Here is a 20373-nt window from a genome sequence, read left to right on the forward strand (position 1 = left end):
TATCTTGAAGCTTTTGCAACAAAAATTCATTGATCATGGTTCTGTATTGATTTTCATTCAAGATAACACGTCGTCTTTCCTCATTTTTAAAGAAATAATGACCTATGATTCCACCAGCCCATATTTTCTTTTGTAAGCACCTTTTTCGTACTTGTCGATTAATTCATAAAAAAAAACTCTTCAAGTCCGGAACCAGATGTCGTAACCGGTTAAAATTAAATAGAGTTTCATGGGTACGTTAGACTTTTCACTCGGATCTTAGTTGATATAATATGTGATATATTGATAAAAAACCATAATGTGACGACTACTCAATTCCAGTACATATAATACCATGTTCATGGTAATTATACAAATTAAATCATGTTTAGTTAAACATTTTTGGAAAATCGTTTATCTTCTCATATTCATAGTGATTCAGATGGAAGTCATGGTAAAATTGAAAACGTTTGTAGTTATATCGAATACAAAAACAAATTTAAGATAAACACTCAACATAGTGACAGAATTTTTGCGGAGCGCAATGTTTTTCAATGATATTATGGTATATTATTCACAATTGATGGTAATTTCAATAATTTATTGGCTATTGTTTTTTGTAACATCATAAGGCAGTTAGAACTCCCATTATGCTCATTTTAGAGAATGCTCTTGTGAATTTTTAGTGATTTCAGAAAATAGTAGATTTGCAGTTAGAAGCTTTTCTGATGCTTGTCTAAATTTTTCACAAACCGAAATTACTGAATGTTTGCTGATTTTTTCTCTGTGTGTATCATTGAATGATTTGTAAACTTTGCGTAGTGCGAACCTGGTAATTTTATTTATTGCAAAGCAATGAATGCTGAATTTGGTGAAATAATCGAGCCATCTACGCGTGCCTTCTGGGATGATTATGATGAAAATGAGGAAGATCGTGTATCATTGCTACCGTGAGTTATGCGTTCACGAATTTTTACTTTATTTTGACGACTCATTATAACCTCTCACCTCTTCAGATTTGAATGGGAATGGTTGAATGAGGAAAACACCGTACAAAAGATCGACCATATAAAAATGCTTCTTATTTTTGAAGGACAAGGAATATCTAGTTTTGTTGGAACCGCTGTTTTGAGAGGAAGAGCACCTATCTGTCGGTTGAGTAATGGATCAGTCAGTGTTTATTACATTGCAGATCAAGGTTTATTAGTTTGCCTGTCGGAGGAAAAAGAACTCAATAACTTTGCCCGTATCACGGAGAAACTAATCAGCTGGATTGAATCAGCCGGACAAGTTGTTACACTTTCGTTCCAGCCTAGTGTAATGCACAAAGGTACCAATGCTGGAGAGGCGGACGAAGCATGCTTCATTCGAGCCATAAATGGAAAAGTAAACTCAGTCCCAGAGCTAGAGGCACCCAATGTAATTACCGGTATATCGGCAGGTGCATTTAGTTATAGAAAGTTTAGGAATCAGGAAGCATCTGCATATGTTTGCTATTTGGATTCTTCAGTGTTGGATTCAGTTTCTACCAAACCTGTTCTCCGGTTACTCCGCTCTCTGTCCGTTGATTGTGATCTTAGCTATCAACTGAAGTTTGTGGATGGTTCGAATCTATATTTGTGAATAAAATTGAGCGAGCTGGTCTTAAAACATTGTTTATTTCACGTTTCCATCACAATTCCAATTTCGGATTTTCTCAAATTATCAACAACTAAACCACGCATACGAATCAGTTCATTAGATCGCACCTTCTACTTCTACCATGGATCACACAGTAACTGACTGTGAACCGTGCATGAAGTGAACCGCAAAAATAATTTAATCTCCAGCGTTTATCCATCGCATCAGAAAAAGCTTTTATTCAAGGACGCGCGTTGTGGCTGGGAAATTAGAATCGACCTGAAGACCGCGTTATGCCATGTAGATGAATGTATTGATGTCGTCATCGTCCCGCCGCATATACTTGTGTTCTATCAGCCACTCCAACTGTTCCTTGATCATTTTCTTCGATGGTAGGAACATGTTTTTAAGAATGTCCACCAATTCGGCCTGAAAGAAAATCTATTTATATACAATTGAAAGGGCGCCACACACTTCGGACCCTACCTGAAGTGCCGCGTTGCTCAGTCGTTTACGCATTTTCATGATCTTGATGATGGCTTCTTGGGTGCGAAGTATTCGCAGCTGCACTATCGATTGATTGTCCTCCTGTTGGGATCGTTCTGTACTCAGCTGTAATCGACCAACCAAATTGACTTTGCCGCGCCGTTGTGGTTTCCCATTTTTAATCAATGCGAACTCTTGGTTGATCCAGAACAACGTGTTCTCGGCGAAATCTTTCGGATTTGCAACCACAGGATCGTACAACAGCAGTTGGCGCTTGAGTTTCGGAAAAGCTACCAGCGACCAGAGCGTTCTTCGAAGCTCTGGGTCCGGCAGTTCCGTTGCTAGGCGGAGATTTTCGTATGAAACCTTTTCGTTGGGTCGCTGGTTCCATGCGAAAAGTACAGCCATCTGGAATGTAGTTACGTCCAGATCGAATCTACCCGAGTTGTTGGCGAAAGTGATCGTTCCGTTGCTCATGTGATGGTACCACAGCAGCTTTCGACCGGAATGTTTCTTTTTGTAGAAATCCTCCACCTCCGGGATGTAATCCTCGAGCTCGAGCGGCAGGCTAACCGACACGCGTTCCGATCCCCGTGCCCAGGCACCAGCATTGAGAATCTTAATGTTGATGGCATCGTGACGGGTCGTCTGGGCTCGAAACTGAGTATTCAGATCTTCACTAACCTAGAGTAGATGTAACTTGTCATTAGCTTTCACAAATTATCATTGGTTAATCACTTTACCTTAATATCTTGGAACATTCGTGCTAGCTTGTTCACATAATCGGCTGGCATGCCGACCTCTCGGAGCCATTCGACCATGTCTTCTTCCTTTTCGCTGTCAGCACTTGAGTCTAAAATCAATCTGAAAAAACGGTAGATTTCATTGCATCAAATATTTTTTGTTCTTTATGTTCCATATTTTTTGTTTGCTTTCATATATTTTGAAAATCAAAAACTTTTTATTCAGAGTGATGTAAAGGCAGGTGATCCATTTACACAAAGGCAACGAGCCTGAAAACGAAGAGATCCCGATCGATTTTCTGAATATGGGAAGCAAACCATTGTACGATGCACTCTACAACGTGATCAGAATCGTCTGACATGAAAAAGAAATGTTTTATATGATACAATGTTCCATTTATAAGGAAGATCTTACATTCAGGAATACAAATTAAAACTTTATACTTTTTCATCATAGTCAATGACCAAGAATTCAAGTCATGACAGACCAAGAAGAAAGAGACGAATGAAGTTGCGAAAAACAATCGTCAGAGGTTCTAACAACTGAGAAACTCTGGTACATGTGGGAACACGTTAAAGAAGGCTGCTTGATTAAGTAGTAGGAATCAGTAAGACGATCAGTTACCCTTCTTCTTCTTCTTCTTTCTGTTTCGAAGCTGTCACTGACAGCTTCTGTTGTTGGCTCGGTATCTAAACCATATCGCCAGATGCTGGTTTGTTTGTTTGTGTCTTATTTCAATCGTTAAACTGTGGGCTGCTTTCGTTGTGTTTGTCATTTAATCGCTGAAGTTTTACAAATTTAACTTATGCCCCGTTTACACTTCTGCTGGTTGCCAGCATGCTGGTGTCAGTGTACTGCCCTCTTAGGAAAAAAACGTTCAACGGTGGTCCTTCGTTGGTCTAATACTTTGGATCATTGGACCACAGTTGAACGTTTTTTCCTAAGAGGGCAGTACACTGACACCAGTATGCTGGCAGCCAGCAGAAGTGTAAACGGGGCATTAGCTTGTCGTACGAATTTGACAACCTCCTTGTATACTTCTGCTTTGTTTGTTTTAAAGATCTCGATTAAATTGCTGTATTTCAGGTTGAAGCTATATTTCGTTCGTATGTTGTCATATATTGGACAGTGCAATATTGTGTGTTCAGCTGTTTCGGGAGTTTTGCAAACTTCGCATTCCTCACTATCAGTTATTTTCATTCTCCCTAGCCAATATTTGGAAAAATCGTGTCCCGTCATTAATCTATTTGTGAGTCGTATGTCCGATAGAGATGGGCAATTCGCTCCTGAGCTGTTCCAGTGAATCGAATCATTGAAGTGAGCTGACAGCTCACAGCTCTTTTTAAAAGAACCGCAGCTCACCAGCTCACTCATTTGCTACCCAGTTCACTGCATTATGACGCAGGGAACACGCTACGAGCTGATCGGATCTTCGGCTCTTTAAGAGATTCAATTTAGTCGACATCAATTGAAGATAAATTATTTCGCATGGCATTCATTGCATCATTGCAAATCAATGATTCAATTTCGATCATGCATTTGAAAAAAAACCGGTGCATAAGAAAAACGGCGCACAAAATGAACCTTAAGTTCAAAATAAAAGAGCTGATGAGCTGATACATCGAATCGGTTCACTTTGGTGAGCTGATCGGTTCGGAGCTGTTCACCAAAATGAGCTGTTTTGCACGCCTCTAATGTCCGAACCTTGCATATTAGTTCTGGTATACCATGATTTTTGGTAAAATTTTGGTTGTATCTCGTAATAATGTTTTCCTTTTTCAGTCGCATATTGTTGATACCAGTTTTCAACCTTCTGTTGTTTGATTTGATTCAGTCGGAACTGCGCATCCGTTCGTAAAATTTTGTTTGGGTATGTTGGTCCATTTTGGTTTGTGATTCCAAATTTAGCCAGTTTGTCGGCTATTTCGTTACCGACTATTGATACATGGCTGGGAACCCATTGCAATGTTGTTTGCCAACGTTGAGCAAGTTGCAATATTTCTACTAGTAACTCTGATCCGTATGTGTGTTCTTGGACGTCCTTGAGCATGATACATGCAGATCTAGAGTCGGTAAGTATTACCGTGTTAAACATTTGGTTAACTTCGATGTAATCCATTGCTATTTTGATGGCTTGTATTTCTGCCGATGTTATGCTCGTTTCTTCTTCCAATTTGTAGTATATTCTTCTTTTTTGCTTTTCCACGTATATCCCCACGGCACAGTGTGGGCCGTTTTTGGATGCGTCTGTATAAATATGCGCTTTTTCTTTGTAGGGGCCGTTTAATAGGTACAGCATATTTTGTTTCAGTACTTTGGGGGGCGCGTTTCTTTTGCAACATGTAAGTCCCTCAATATATGGATGTATTTCCACTTCTTTGGTGCTAATGAATTTAGTGTTCGGTGTTATTTTACTGAATATGTTTTTGTATTGAAAAAATATTCTCTCTTGAAATGAGTATTTTTCATTTCCTGTTGTTTCTGGTTGCTTCAGCTTTCTAAGTTGTTCGGCTACTATATTGTTTTTTTCAAAGTATCTGGCTATTTCTCGGGCTGTAACATACTCATGTTTATATACGATTGATTCTTCGCCTGATATTGCTGCTAGTTCATTTAGTGGTGTCGACTTCGTACAACCGGTAGCTTTCCGCAGTGATGCATTATTGGTTACAATAATTTTTTCCCTATTTGTTCTACTTGCATTTCCATGGATACTGCATCCGTATTCAATCGTGCTTCTCACCAAGGCTTTATGTATTTGAACCATACATGCTGGGTGGGCTCCTTTTTGTATACCAGATATAACTTTCAACATGTTGATTCTGCTCACAATTCTTTTTTGCAGCTCTCTGATGTATGCTCCAAAGCTCAAATACCTGTCGAATATGATTCCTAGGTATGGGTGGGTTCGTACGGTCTCCAATTTCACGCCATTGATGTGTATGTTCAGTTCGTTGGTTCCATTTTTGAACAGTATTGCCTTTGTTTTTATTTCATTGATTTTTAAACTCAATTTTTCTGCTATTGCAGTGAATTTATCAATGCTGCTTTGTGCGTTCTCGTTTACTTCTTCCATGTTCTCTCCTGACACTAGTATACCAAAGTCGTCGGCGTATTGCACTAGTTCTACACCGTTGCCTTGTATTTCGTGCAGCGGTGTAGTGTACAGGTTGAATAATGTTGGTGAGAGCACATCTCCTTGTGGTATTCCTTTATTGATTGTCCGTGTCACAGTTTCGTTCCTCATGTGGAAATTGATTTTCCGATTCATTAGAAAGCTACTAACCCAGGCGATCACGTCCTGTGTTATCCCCAGATTATACATTATTTCTACTAGTGTTACACAGTCTACAGTGTTGAACGCGTTGCTTAGATCTACAAATATCATGGCTGTTAGTTTCTTATTCCTTTTATTTTCCTTTATTGTGTTCAAAACGTATGATAACCAATTTACTGTTGATGTGCCCTTTCTGAACCCGAACGATGTTGAAGACAGGAGTTGTTTTTCTTCGATTTGTGTGTTTAATCTCCATAAAACTGCTGTATTCGCTACTTTTGTCAAAGTGGGAACCAGCGATATTGGTCTTTTTCCCGAAAGAAGAGTTTGATCTTTGTTGGCTTTGGGTATGGCTACAATTTTGATATTTTTCAACGAATCCTCTACGTAGCCTCTCTGCCACATTTCGTTTATCTCTCGAATGATATTTTTCACAACATCCTGATTCAGACTTTTAAGTATCTCGTAGGTTATCTGATCTTCGCCTGGTGCAGATCGTTTTTTACCTGTTAGGATGGCATTCCAATTTTTCAAGTTGAGAATTTCGTCTTGTGTTACTGATGGTGTCGGCATGTATGGTACCGTATCATGAGGTCCAAAATGCATATCTAGAAAAGTTTCTACTTCTTTTCGGTCATCTTCTAGCAGATTATTTTCCTTTCTTCTTATTCTTTTTCCTGTTATTCTGCCAACTTTAGCCCAAAGCTCACTCGAGCTTGAAAAAGGGGTTATATCCGAGGGGAATTCTTCTAGTTTTTTCCTTGTTTCCTCTCTTTTGAGTCTTAGAAATATTGCTGCCTTTACTCCAGCAAGTTTTTCTGATTTGATAACGTTGAATTTTCTTCTTGCTTCAGTTTTTTGTTTCCATGCCTCATCTACTTCTTCTGTCCACCATGACTTTGGTGTCCGTAAATCCTTTTTTCGGTTTTCTCTGTATGCTTTCTTTACGCATTGTTTCAGATCTGCTATCGTTTTAACGTTATTCGCCTCTAGCGTGCTCATAGCGACACATATTTTTTTCATCTTGTATATATACTTTTGTTTCTCTTGTACATTTTCGCCTATCGTTATCTCTATAGCCATGTGATGACTACCTATTCCGTAGTCTAGAACCTTCCATTCTGCGTCGTTATATAAACTAGGGCTGACTAAAGTCACATCTATTGCGCTCGGATTTCTGTTTAGTTGTATTGGTACAAATGTGCTCTCTCCGTTGTTCATTAAAATCATGTTACTGCTAACCACAGCGTCTGCGAATATGCTCCCCTTTTTATCACACTTATCATTACCCCACATATAGTGGTGCGCATTAATGTCGCCTCCTAGTATAACGCTTCCGTAGTTGCGTAGCTTGTCAAATAAATTATTTATGTCTTGTTCAAATTCCTTATTTGTTGCCGTTGGACTCACATATATGGTTACTATGATGATGTTTGTCGGTATTAGTTTTATGCCACATATCTGTATGCCATCAGAAGTATCCGGCAGTTGTATTGGTATATAGTTATAATTATTGTGCAATAGTATCGCAACTCCACCATAGTTATCTTCACGTGATTTAGGAATAAAATGATAATTTGATATTTTATATCGCTTACTATCTTCGCATTCCTGCCGCGTCCATGTTTCCGATAACATAGCAACATCGTATTTACCTTCTGTTAATACTTTTCTAATCTCTGCTTTATTTTTGTCCATACTTTGGACATTGCATTGTATGATCCGTATTTTATTCCGCGTGAATGTGAAAAACTTTCAACTGTTGTGTTATGTTATCGTGGTTGTATAACTTTTTTTTTTCCTTGATTTTCAAACGCAACTCGTTAGTTTGAAGTGTTTTTGTGTACATTTTTTAAATTTGCGTTGTATTTCTTCCGATGCTTGTATGTCTTGTAAGAAATCGGCATAAAACGTCATCACTGTGCTCTGCATGTTTTGATATGCTGATGTCTCGGCGTTCATTTTGGCTTCCTGTATTCTTTGTTCCCATTTTTCATTTTCCGTTACCTTTTGCGTATTGTTAAGAGCGACTCCGTTGTTATTACTGTTTGTGGTATTGTTTCGTGATAGTTTTTGGTATTGTTTTATTTCGTCTGTGGTTCTAGGCCTTTTTCCACCTGCAGGAGTCATTTTGTTAATTTCTTTAAGGTTTTTAACTCTTGGATGAACTGTCGATCTCTGTTCGTTTATTTTTTGCCATTGCTCACGTAGTGGATTGGTGTATTTCCCGGATGCCATTTCTCTGTAGGTATTTGGAAGTTTTGGGAATTCCTCTAAATTCTCTAGTGCGGCATACTCGTTTTGTGTCCATATTGGGAACAGTTCTTTTGCTTCGGTGTATGTAATAGCATTTTTTGCCATTATCTTTTTTATATTAATCTGTCTTGTTCTTTCCTTGCATGTTACATCTTGTGTTTTGTGTTCCGTTGAATTACAGTGGGCGCACCGAATCTGTTTTGTGCAATTCATGAACTCCTCTTCACTGTTGTGCGGGGTCAAACACCGGTCGCACCTCCTGTTGCTTTTGCAATTATCTGCATGATGGTTGAACCTTAAGCAGTTACTACAGACTACTATTTTTTGAAAAAACGGTTTGACAAGGCTGCTACAGGAGAATATTCTCACTCTCTGTGGTAATTCTCTCGCACGGAACATAATGCTTATTCTATTTATCGGTACTCTTTCTAAACCATCTTTGCGGGTCATACGTCTTGCACTAATAATAGGCACGTCACACTGTATGTCATCCAATATCTCTTCTATGGGTATTTCTGCTGGGATTCCATATACTACTCCTGTTACACTGATAAGATGCGTGGGTATGTACACTTTGTATTCGCCATTTTTATCTTTGTTAATTTCCTCCATTAGTGCATTGGCCATTGTGTAACTGTTCACGTGAACCATTATACGGTTTCTTCCTACCTGTTTCATATCTTCGACGTGTTTTTTGTATATTTCCAACTTCCTCAGTTTGTTTCCAAGGGTGAATTTGTTTATTCTTTTTGTTTCTACCAACGTGTCCCGTAGCTCGAAATATAGTCTATAGGGGCCTTGGTCATTCCTGTTATAGGTTATGTTTTTCATTTCCGTATATGAGTTTTCTCCTTGTTTGTTGTTTCGATGATCGGTTGAGCCATTTGTATTTTTATTCTCCGTTCCTGCCATGTTCCAATCATTTATCTCTTTATCTTCTGGTAGGTCTGGTATTATGTTAATATCCGGTGGCTCCGGATGTTTAGTAGCCATCTTTTTTCTTGTTCGCCAATATGGCGTTCAATTTAGAATATAGTTAAATTCTTTTATGTTCCTTTCTTTACTTTAATCGTTTTTTTTTCACTACCGTATGAACCAAAATATTAATGCTTGTATATAAATATTTCTCAGAGTTAGAATTTAAAAAAAAAAACAGAAATCTTCGGTTAATCAAAGATAAGTCGAAGAGTTCACATCCGGATACTTCCGTGCATTATACTCAACTCATCAGTTACCCTTCAAACTAAAGTCGTTTTCGCTTGAGAACACTGAAACTGACCCAGGGTAGTTTCATCAAACAAACACTTTTCATGAAATTGTGTTGATTTCGCACTTAGCAACGGGGGTTTGAGCAAACCTGATATAAAAAACAGATTCGAAACTGACTCGATTTCAACGTTGAAACTAGGTTCAAAACTGGCTTTAAACAAACGGTTTGACAGCAGTTAGAGTGGAAACTGGGTTAGGTTTGGCATCAAGCGAAAACGACATAAAAAACAGGTTTGTGGACGAAAAATATCCGATCATGATGACATTAAAAATGCAATTTTCAAAACTCTCATTTTTAACATTTTAATAAGAAAAATTGACAAGTAATTATGAAACACTATCTAGGATTCTAAAGCGTCCAAGAAGTAATTATAACTAGAGTAACTGTAACCTCACCATTTCTCATTTGTAATGGTGGCAACAATTTAAAACATTTTATCCGAATTTTGGCATCAACTTCAATTTTCAAATTCTATACTTGACAACACAGATAGTCGCCATCTTAGATTTAAAATTAGTTTAAAACATTACTTTTTGACATCAATTCGCCATACCCATTCCAATAATAATAATATTGTATGAATTTGCTTTAACCTCGATAAAGTGGAATGTGTCGAGTTTAATAGAGACTTGAAGTAACAACTTTTGAAACCTTCTTGTCGAACCCATTTCAAAATACCAATGCAGTAGCGCTCAAAAGCAGCTATCTGACACCGGTATGTTAGCACCAGCCATTTGAAAGTACACCAATTACGTTGAGCCCCTCGCGTTTCGGGCCCCAAACATTGCGAGGTTTTGATACTGGTCGCGACTCTCAAATTGTGAAAATTACCTTCATTTGATGTCATAAAACACTATCTATTTGTATTTTAGGTAAACTGACAAGTTATTGTGAGAGAATCGATCCAAAAATATCTAATTTTCAAGCAAAAAAAAACAAGGTAAACCATAAAACGATTGCATTACTGATTGTTTATTTACGTTTCAATCAGCTGATTTTGATGTTCCGGTTCAGATCTCATCGTGACAGGAGGCCGCTCAAAAATTTTTTGTATGTGGTATTTCTTCGATAATGTTGTAGTCCTTGGTTATAGACAAAGGAGTGCATCAAAATAAAGGAGTTCATAAACAATAAAAGTCGTGAAATAAGTTTTAAGGTTTGAAAAAGATAAACATTTAAACGTCTTAAAACATGTGGGTCATAAGTTTTCTTGTAGTTTTTTTTTCAAGTTGCCACTTGTTCTTGTTGAACGGCAACAGCGTTGTTTACAATTCAGGTCGTGGATTTTACTAAAATCGTTTCACTCAAAATTATGTTTACTTGGTGATATTTGACCAAGTTGGTATCCAATATACTCAAGTGAACACGGTGTGCAGCAGACGGAAAGTGACATCCACATATCGCACACAGTCGAGCGGATGGCGAGACGAATTTCAACCATTTTAAGTAGTATCCAATATATGTACAAAAACAACTATCCAGCGAGCGAATGAATGTAACTTTCAGTTGTGTCATCCACTCGCTAATCAAACTGCCGGCCTCGATCACAGCCAGGTCAATTTTCTCGAAGAAGACTGATCCGATTCCAATAAGCTCAAGCTATCTCTCCTGGTTCCTGAAATACACTTGAACAGAGCTGATATCTGTCACCATCAACTAGTAACATTGTACGATGAAAATTGGATAGCTTGAGTCACTGGACAGCAGAGATGCCAGATCTGCAGATTTGTCTGTAAATTTGCAGATTTCGTACATAGTGCTGCAGACATTTTTTTGCTGTGCAGAGTTTTGAAAATCAAGTTTTTCGCAGACTTTCGTCAGACTGGTTCCTGAACAGAGCTGATATCTGTCACCATCAACTAGCAACATTGTACGCTAAAGATTGGATAGCTTGAGTCACTTGACAGCAGAGATGCCAGATCTGCAGCAGATTTGTCTGTAAATCTGCAGATTTCGTACATAGTGCTGCAGACATTTATGTCGTGAATACGACTTACTTTACTATGAGGTGCCTTTTCAAAATTTTAAATTAAAAAAATGCCATCGAAAATATGATCACAATTTCATGATAAAATATTCGGTTGTGTGACATTATCTCAAATAATTCAAAATTAAACTTTTCTGAAATGTTTGGTATAAACGAGTATCAAAAAGGATAATTCATAAGGCGTGTTTTCCTTTCTCGTATTTTGAAAGCTTATAGCTCAGTGAACTGTGAAAGGATTTATACAATCTAACTATCAATAGAATCGAAATTTTTCAACTGTGTATGGCAAAAGCATTAAAGTATTTCAATAGTACACTATTGAAAAACCTGTCTCATTTGACCCATGTCAACACCATCCAATCAGAACGCGTTCTGAGGAAGAGAACAAAATATCTGCTGCTGTACAACAAATCGTTCGAGAAAAATGTTCCGAAAAGTGTTTAATATCGTAGTGAGATCCTCAATTTGGTTCTTCTGAATGCTAGAAACGAATCCCTACAGCATAGTGATGGTTTCTCTCAATAAATTATGCAAATACGAAATGAAATAATCGACATTCAAATTCTGTATGCGGCTATTTTTATAGCCGTTAGGACCGCCCATTAGTGAAAAAGCTACAAACGAAATCACGTAAAAAGAAACCTATCAACAAAAATTGGATCAATTTGGATTCTATCGCCACTGCGAGTAGATGTATTTTATATCGTTTGCAAAGCTAGTTTCGCTTTCGGCAAGAGCGATTACGTCACAGCTGCCAGTCATTTGAATTGGTGAAAAAACAACGGTAGAGAGCATTACACAAAATCAGCCGTTCTAATGGCTCTAAAAGTATTCTAAAGAACTATTAGGATTTGTTGTTCGAAAATCGAAAGGAAATATCCTCAGTTTAGTGCAAATCTAGAACAGTTTGGTAAAATTTTACACTTTTCGCTGTGTGAAATTCACAGTAATCGAGATCAAGTGATCAAGATGCCTTCTTTGTTTTTGCGAAAAATGTGGAAAAGTGGAATGCTTGCATAATTCATACAATTGATCAAGTAATTGATATTCGGAAGTGTTAAGGAATATGTCAGTTGTTTTCGTATTCACGACATCCAGTTATGTCTCTGACATTATTCACCCGCCTGTGCAGACTTTTAAAAATCAAGTTTTTCGCAGACTTTCGTCAAAGTCAAAATTTACAGACTTTTAAAACTGTCGCGGCCTTTTTTTTGCTCGCCAAGTCAGTTTAGTGTATTATGCTTTATAGAGAATCAAAGACATACACTGAGGTCTTTTTTTATGCGGTTTTTTATACGCGACTTTTTTTATGCGAATTTTCAGAGTTATGTGGTTTTTTTCTTATGCGAAGTTTCAGAGTTATGCGGTTTCCCTTCTGCGGTTTTTTTTATGCGAAGTTTCAGAGTTATGCGGTTTTTTTATGCTAAGTTTCAGAGTTATGCGGGTTTTTTATGCGAATTTCCAGAGTTATGCGGTTTTTTTTATGCGGTACGTAAATTCGCATAAAAAAGACTTCAGTGTACTTGCAAACTGCAGATTTTTTTCAGATATACAGACTATTGCAGCCCTGTCTGAAGATATTTGAAATTTTTACCTGGCATCTCTGCTGGACAGCTGCCAACCAGGCTCTACAAATCACCATGCATTGAGTGTCTGAGAGCCGGTATGTCAAACCTAGACTTCTCACGATAGTTCACTCGTCAGAATTCTCATTGATTGCCGATACAATTGATATTATCTTCATTTCTCCTTTCACTGATTGATTACGTCGCGATTAAATAATAATCGAACAGCATAAACATTGATATATATTCATTTACTCCAATAAAGTTCAAGTTCGATGACTTTTTGCAAAGAATAATGAACTTTGTAGATTTATGTTTATGTTAGTGTTCTTTTTGTATTTTTTTTATTTGAACAGGGAATAGAAGAATGAGAGAAAACAAAAATAGTCGCCTGTCTTTGGCGGAGTACTTGGTCATAAAACTATCGCGTAGCTCATTTGACAGTCACTTTTACAGTACAGATTACAGTTGACGATGATTCCAGTCAGTTTGTCAAGGCCATTCGACGTGACTGACAACCGCTTTTACCGCTCAATTTTCTCGAAGATGGCTGGACCGATTTACACAAACTTATACTTGTTTGAAAGATACTATGGGGTCATTGATAATGTTTGAAGATCAAATGCCTATAACTTCTGGTTCATGAGATATATGTACTTGAATAAGTGACGTAACCGATAAAATGCACTTTCTTCTTACCGCTTATTTTTTCTCGGAGATGGCTGAACCGATTTCCACATGCTAGGGCTTATTTTAAAGCTACTATTAGGTCGTTGATCAAGTTCGAAATTTTAATGAAGAACACTTCTGGCTCTGGAAATGTAATGATATAAGTGACGTAACCGACAAGACGTCCGTTTTTGTCTTTCTCATAAAGAAAGGTTATGCAATCCAGGGCCGCTTTTACAGAGGACGTGCCGACCACGTGCCGCCGGGCTCACGGTCTTAGAGGGCCCTTGACGGAACCCGTCGAGTAAAAAAGATCGTTCAGTTATTTAGGGGCACACCAAAAAATCTTGCCCCCGGGCCCATTAGTTTCCTTATCCTTATAGTTTCCTTATATTACATTTTGGTGGGGAAAGGGTTCCAATCAGCTTTTTACAGCCCTGTCCAAAATGTATTGCCCTCCCCGTTAATTTGTATCAGGCCGAATTAGCGCATGCGCGCCATATAAACGCCTCTTTCAATATGAGGAAATTACATTGTTACCCAGCATTTTTTTTAATAATGTTGATTTCCTTACCTTTAGTTTTGTGTTACCTTATCCTCCATTGTTCAATTCAACTGAGTTTCGTTGTATTTCGATATCTCTTCTTCTTTTTCTATTCCTTCTTTCTTTTTTCCTTTTCCTTCTTTTTTTTTTTTGATGCGCTGCTCTGGACGAGTATGGTATTTTTTCTCCTTTCTTCTTCCTTCCTTCCTTCTTTTTTTTATTCCTTTCTTTCTTCTTCATTCCATTCTGTTCTCTCCTCTTGTTCTGTTCAGTTCTAGAAGCGCTTCTGCTTCATCTGATTCTTTCTCTCATTGTCGGCGTGTCATGCAAGCAAGATAGAGAAATCAAGGGTTAGTGTACTGTATATTGTATATTCATTATGTGTGTTTTGCCACTCAGAAAGGTTCAACGGATAAGGAAATGTAAACATGACGCTAACACTCAGTGATATTTGACTATTACGAAATATAATTTTACTCTTTAATTATTTAGCTATCACCCCTAGAACATGTTTCCATTTCATTATCTTCGATTGTTCATTATCTGTGTTTACCATAAACTCAGGCTTTTTGAGCAGCAAGTAAACCTAGACTCCCAATCGAAATGTATCACTACCAATTTGATACAACGCACTCAAAGGAACGGTAAAATGTATATTGTATATACACACAAAAACACATACATACACACACAGTTACACACATTCACACATGCAAACATACCCACATGTATTCCACACATTACAACATTGAGTTACTATTTCTACTCTAATAGATCCTAACTAAAACTAGTGTGCCAATAGTCATCTCATTAGTGGAGTCACCATGGTATTTTAGCGATCACTCGACTTTTAATAAATGAATTGTGATAAAACCGAATGCAATGTCTTTGCCTCTTCTCTAAGAAGCAATAACACATAGTAGTAGCTCGGAAATGGTTCAATACTGCTGTTTTAGCAAAGCATAATGTTCCAAATTTCATGTTACTTCTGAAGTTAATCTATCAAACAGAGATAACAGATGTCACTATAACAAATGATTATCGTATATGAAATGACTAATGGATTTGAGATGAATGGGGGAACCGTTACTCAATTTCTAACTCTTCTAATGGTCGATCGCTAATCCTGAGCTGAAACACTTCACTCACACATCATCGAACCCATCAGGTCCCAAACGATACATCCTCACAATACAAACTGGATGAGCATCGTTTGACAGCTATCAGTGGTTTGTCCATTAGTTAAGTTATTATTATTTCGTTCTATTCTACAATATTCTACCTCATTTCACAGTAATCCATTGTACACAAACCACCAATAAACGTCAAATATGGACTCGAATCACCGTTGTCATCGTGTGAAACCCAATTGGGATACGTTCACTCCACTTAACTTCCACTTCACACTGGTAATAGGGACCGGTAGTATGAAAATAAAACATAAAAAGAGCTCAGTTAAGCGCTACCGGCCTCTCCAACCCCGGATGTTGGAGCGTAATGCAATCAACATCTTATTCACTCACAATCGAAAGGTATCACAATATACGGTTTGATACAACGCATACAGACATACATGTATAAATATATACAAGCACCAAGGCATACTGACATACACACATACATACATACATACACACACATGTGTACATACATATACATATATCCAAATATGTATTTCACACGCAAACATTGTAACATTGATTTACTATTTCTATTCTAATAGATTTCAACTAAATTCATTGTGCCAATAGTCATTTCATTAATAGAGTCACCATATTATTCTACCGATTACTCGACTTTCAATAAATGAATTGTGATGAAATCAAATACAAAATCTTTGCTTCATCTCTGATAAGCAATACCGCATAAAAGTAGTTCAGAATATGTACGATATTGCTGTTATAGCGACGCGAAATACTTCTAATTTCATTTTACTCTCGAAGTCAATCTAACGAACAAACACAACAGATCTCGCTCTAAGTAATGGTTTTCATACATGAAATGACTAATGGATTTGAGATGAATGGAGGTGCCGTCACCCAATTTCTATCTCTTCTATTGGTCGATCGTTGGTCCTGAGCTGAAACGGTGGCCTTTATTACCGTTCTTGCATTCCACTTCACTTACACTTCACTCACATATCACCTCATCCATCAGATCCCATACGAGCACAACACAACCTCACAGAATAAACGTCAAAGATGAACTTAATTCACCATTCAACTATTCCGTTATCGTGTGAAACCTGACTGGGGTACGTTCATTTCACTTAATTTCCACTTCACACTGGTAATAAGGGCCGGTAGTATGAAAATGAAACATAAAAAAGAGCTCAGTTAAGCCCTACCGGCCTCTCCAACCCCGGATGTTGGAGCGTATTGCAATCAACATCTTATTCAAATAAGCTCAATAATTAAACTAAAAGTTATAACACATATTTATATTAAATTGTAACAATAATTAATCGTATCTGATGATGTTTGCAATACCGTCAAGCCCATCAACCACGGGAGGGATCTTGCCCCCGGGCCCATTAATACGTAAAAGCGGCGTTGATGCAATCACTTGAAAAATCGACTAATGTCATTAATAATTGGACTCAGTTCGTCGAGCTGAGCAATGTCTGTATGTGTATGTATGTATGTTCGGAGATTAGTAGGACGTTTTTGCCTTTATCACTGTAAAAATCGACTTTTGAACCGAGATCCAGATTCAAACTGATGAAAACAATTAAACGGCTACACAAGAACGGTAAGAGAAAACTGCAAACTACAGCATTATACACGGAACCTCCGAACCGTGCCGAGGGGCGTGGGTACAGAACCAAAAACCAGAATTTTTTGAATTGCAAAAGAGGTTATTAGGCCTTTTAAAGCTCACAAAAATAGTGTAGTTACCACAGCAAACAATAAAATATCACTCAATGGCCGGAAATCACTCTTTGAGTAACTCAGGGAGATCGTGATCGCGAAACTGTAACAGCAGACCGATCACAAGGGGTAGTAAGTTTATCGAATCATTATTGATTCAATGGGGAATCGAAAATAATCATAATGACAACAATGCTTGCCTGAACGGTTAAACAAAATCAAACTAACCTTCTGGTAAGATGTGCCTTGTGGTAACGCATGAAGACATCCTTATTGCTTACATACTTGAGCACCAGTAAGACGTCCTTGAGGCGAGATTCTATTTCATCGGAGGTCAACCGTTTGCTGAATGGTGTCCGCCGCAGCAGCATATCGCAATAGTTTGCCAGCAGCTCGGGACACTTTGATTCGGGTGTAGCCGACTTAATTCCCCGGGCCATCGCCGTTGCCGACGTTGGTAGCTCTAGCTTGAAGACGGTTATATCGTTGACGACCGTCTTGAAAGCTTTATCGCGTGCAGTCAGGAAGCGTGGATCGTCATTGAAAGCTTCCTTCACCAGATTGCTAAAACGACGAAACAGTTCCAGCAGTCTTTCGACGTATTTTTCGGAATCTTGCGTAATAACATCGGCGGCTGCCACCATGTCAGCCAGCCCAGCCTGTACGATGTGGTTTTCCAAGTCCCGTAACATCGGATCTACGCCACCAGCAACACGATCAAGTAAACGAAACATTAACTGAAGTCTCTCGGTTTCACGACCCTCTATTAGGGTGGCACATTCAGCTAACAGAGTTGGCAAATGATCTTCGATTAGTACCGTGACGCAACATTGCGCCAGAGCCGTATTGCTTCCCGGTTCTAGATATCGTTCAGCCCGAGCTTCTTCTTCCCGTAGCTTCATGTCGGCGTACTCCATGAAACTTTTAACTCCATCTGCTTGCAGGTGCTCACTAGCTTTTAAGCGATAGAATGCGGATGTTGCTTGCAGATAGGCAGCTTCAAAATTTTCACGGTATATCTCCAACTTATCTTCGGTGTTCGAGCACAGATTGACATAACTTTCTCGTACTCCGATCACCAACTGTGAGTCGAATGCTTCTCCATTTCGTTCGGCATGTACCAGTTTCATGGCCGAATCTTGTAATCGGTGTTTGATGTTGATAAAAATACTTTGATTCCATGAGTCCAGCATCAATTTTCGCACTATACTATCGTCTGAGTGATTGGATTTTTTAGATGAACTGCTACTGGAATTATGGCTGGAAGATTGACTTTTCCCCTGAGTAAAAATTCAAGTTTAGTCTAACACATCCGTAGCCGTGAAATATAACTTACCTGCAGTGCATTCTCTAGCTGCCAGAATGGAAGCGGAAGGTAACTACTTTGCGTAAAGAACTTACGCCATTCCACAATATATGCTTTAAGTAAAGCTTGCTCCTCTCGCTGCGCAAGCACGCGGCTTTGAGCCTGTTTGATAAATGTCACAATATCTTCCTGCAGGCAGTCATGGATTTTGCTGGGACCTTTATCATCCCACAAACACACTAGATGAATAGCGTAAAACAAATCCTGCCACTCTGAATGTGTGACAGGTTCCTGTTTCAGAAGTTTTAGCACGATTGGCCGCATTTGAGGCCATTTTTCTTCGAACGTTGGGTTGGACTGTAAAAACTGAGAAAATTGCTGCTTGAATTGATTATATGCTTCGTCATCACGTAATCGATTTCGAAAACAATTATAACACGACTATAGCAGTCGTCATTCAACCACATCAATATTGACCTTACGATAGCTAGGACCTAGGGTCAGCGTAATATTTATATTTACATACCTTTGACATAGTTTTTGTTGTCTCGCTATTTTTTTTATTAACTTCCGATTGCTTGCGTTCTGTTTCTTTTGCCTTGAAACAGGACACTATCAAATTCTCAAGCTGCTCTACCGCTTTGTTTTTCTGACGTTCAATTTTTACAGAAAATATGTCCCGCAATAATTTAGGAACAATTTTTTTTTATTTGCAAGGAAACATTATTAACAGCTTTCTACTATGAATTCATCAATAAATGTCGACAATCATTCCTTTTCATATGCACATTTAAAACTGGAGGACAGGTAGTGCTGTAGTTTCTCTGCAGATATTCGACTAAATTAAATAGCTCGTTTCGCAGAAAACCCTAGATGGTCGCTCAAAGTTGTTAGAAATCTCTAACGTACAATAACAAATCACTTTTACCCTGTGATCAGGTAACAATTCTTATGCAAATGCTTTCGAAAATTGCCGTTCGCGATATAATTTGTGCTAGCTGGCTGTTTTGCCGGAGCGAACCTTTTCATAACTTTCTAAATTAGATGACAATGACAGTAGATGATTGCTGTCATAACTGAGTGACCATCAGGGATGCCATGTATACAGATTTATCTGTATTATACAGATTTTTACATGCTCATACAGATTTAATACAGAGTACATATTTTATACAGATTTCCTCAATTTATTGAAGATTTATACAGATCTCACAAAAAGTAAGAAAGGAAAAAATAAACTTTTCTGCCTGTGCTATGTTTAAGTATTTGATTCCAGTGATGAGATAAAAGTTTTTCAATCAACGGACAAATCACAAATTAATATCTGAATCTGTTGTGAGATCCATTTATATTATATGTTGAAATCAATTTGAACTGATATTCAAGGAAGTAATGGCATCATGAAACTTTACTGTCAAACTGAGAGTTGACATTGTGTATTGTGCGTTGAAATTCCATGTCAAATTATGAAGTCAACAATTTCAAACTAGATAAATATATGGAATTACAATTCAATTGTTGTGGATAAAAAAATTAAAAAAACTATGAATTTTCGTCGTTGAATATTCTTGTGAGCGCAGCAATGAATTATTGAATCTACCATCTTACAACCACAATCTATTGGAATAACATCTTTTGGCATCATTTTGTTGTACAGAGTACAGAGTAATACAGATTTTTATACGAAGCAATACAGATTTTCTATGAAAATGTCTGGCATCTCTGGTGACCATATCGGAAAACAGTTACAAGATGAATAATTATGAAGGTGAGCAAAAATTAACGCAAATACATTAATAG

At 37.9% G+C, this 20373-nt stretch overlaps 2 protein-coding genes across 2 annotated transcripts; one reads left to right on the forward strand and one right to left on the reverse strand.

Moving 5' to 3' along the window:
* Positions 1 to 755: 755 nt before the first annotated feature.
* Positions 756 to 1629, forward strand: LOC131427285 (uncharacterized). The gene is made up of 2 exons (XM_058590329.1): positions 756 to 929; positions 996 to 1629. The coding sequence occupies exons 1-2, from the start codon at positions 835 to 837 to the stop codon at positions 1600 to 1602; spliced, it is 702 nt and encodes a 233-aa protein (XP_058446312.1). The 5' UTR covers positions 756 to 834; the 3' UTR covers positions 1603 to 1629.
* On the reverse strand, positions 1619 to 19755 carry LOC131427282 (cullin-5). The gene is made up of 6 exons (XM_058590324.1): positions 19100 to 19755; positions 18604 to 18939; positions 17496 to 18547; positions 2829 to 2949; positions 2086 to 2769; positions 1619 to 2028 (listed from the first exon to the last, which is right to left on the reverse strand). The coding sequence occupies exons 1-6, from the start codon at positions 19106 to 19108 to the stop codon at positions 1891 to 1893; spliced, it is 2340 nt and encodes a 779-aa protein (XP_058446307.1). The 5' UTR covers positions 19109 to 19755; the 3' UTR covers positions 1619 to 1890.
* Between the last annotated feature and the right edge of the window lie 618 nt (positions 19756 to 20373).

The sequence above is a fragment of the Malaya genurostris genome, chromosome 2 (assembly GCF_030247185.1).
Source record: "Malaya genurostris strain Urasoe2022 chromosome 2, Malgen_1.1, whole genome shotgun sequence".
NCBI classification, from domain to species: Eukaryota; Metazoa; Arthropoda; class Insecta; order Diptera; family Culicidae; genus Malaya; species Malaya genurostris.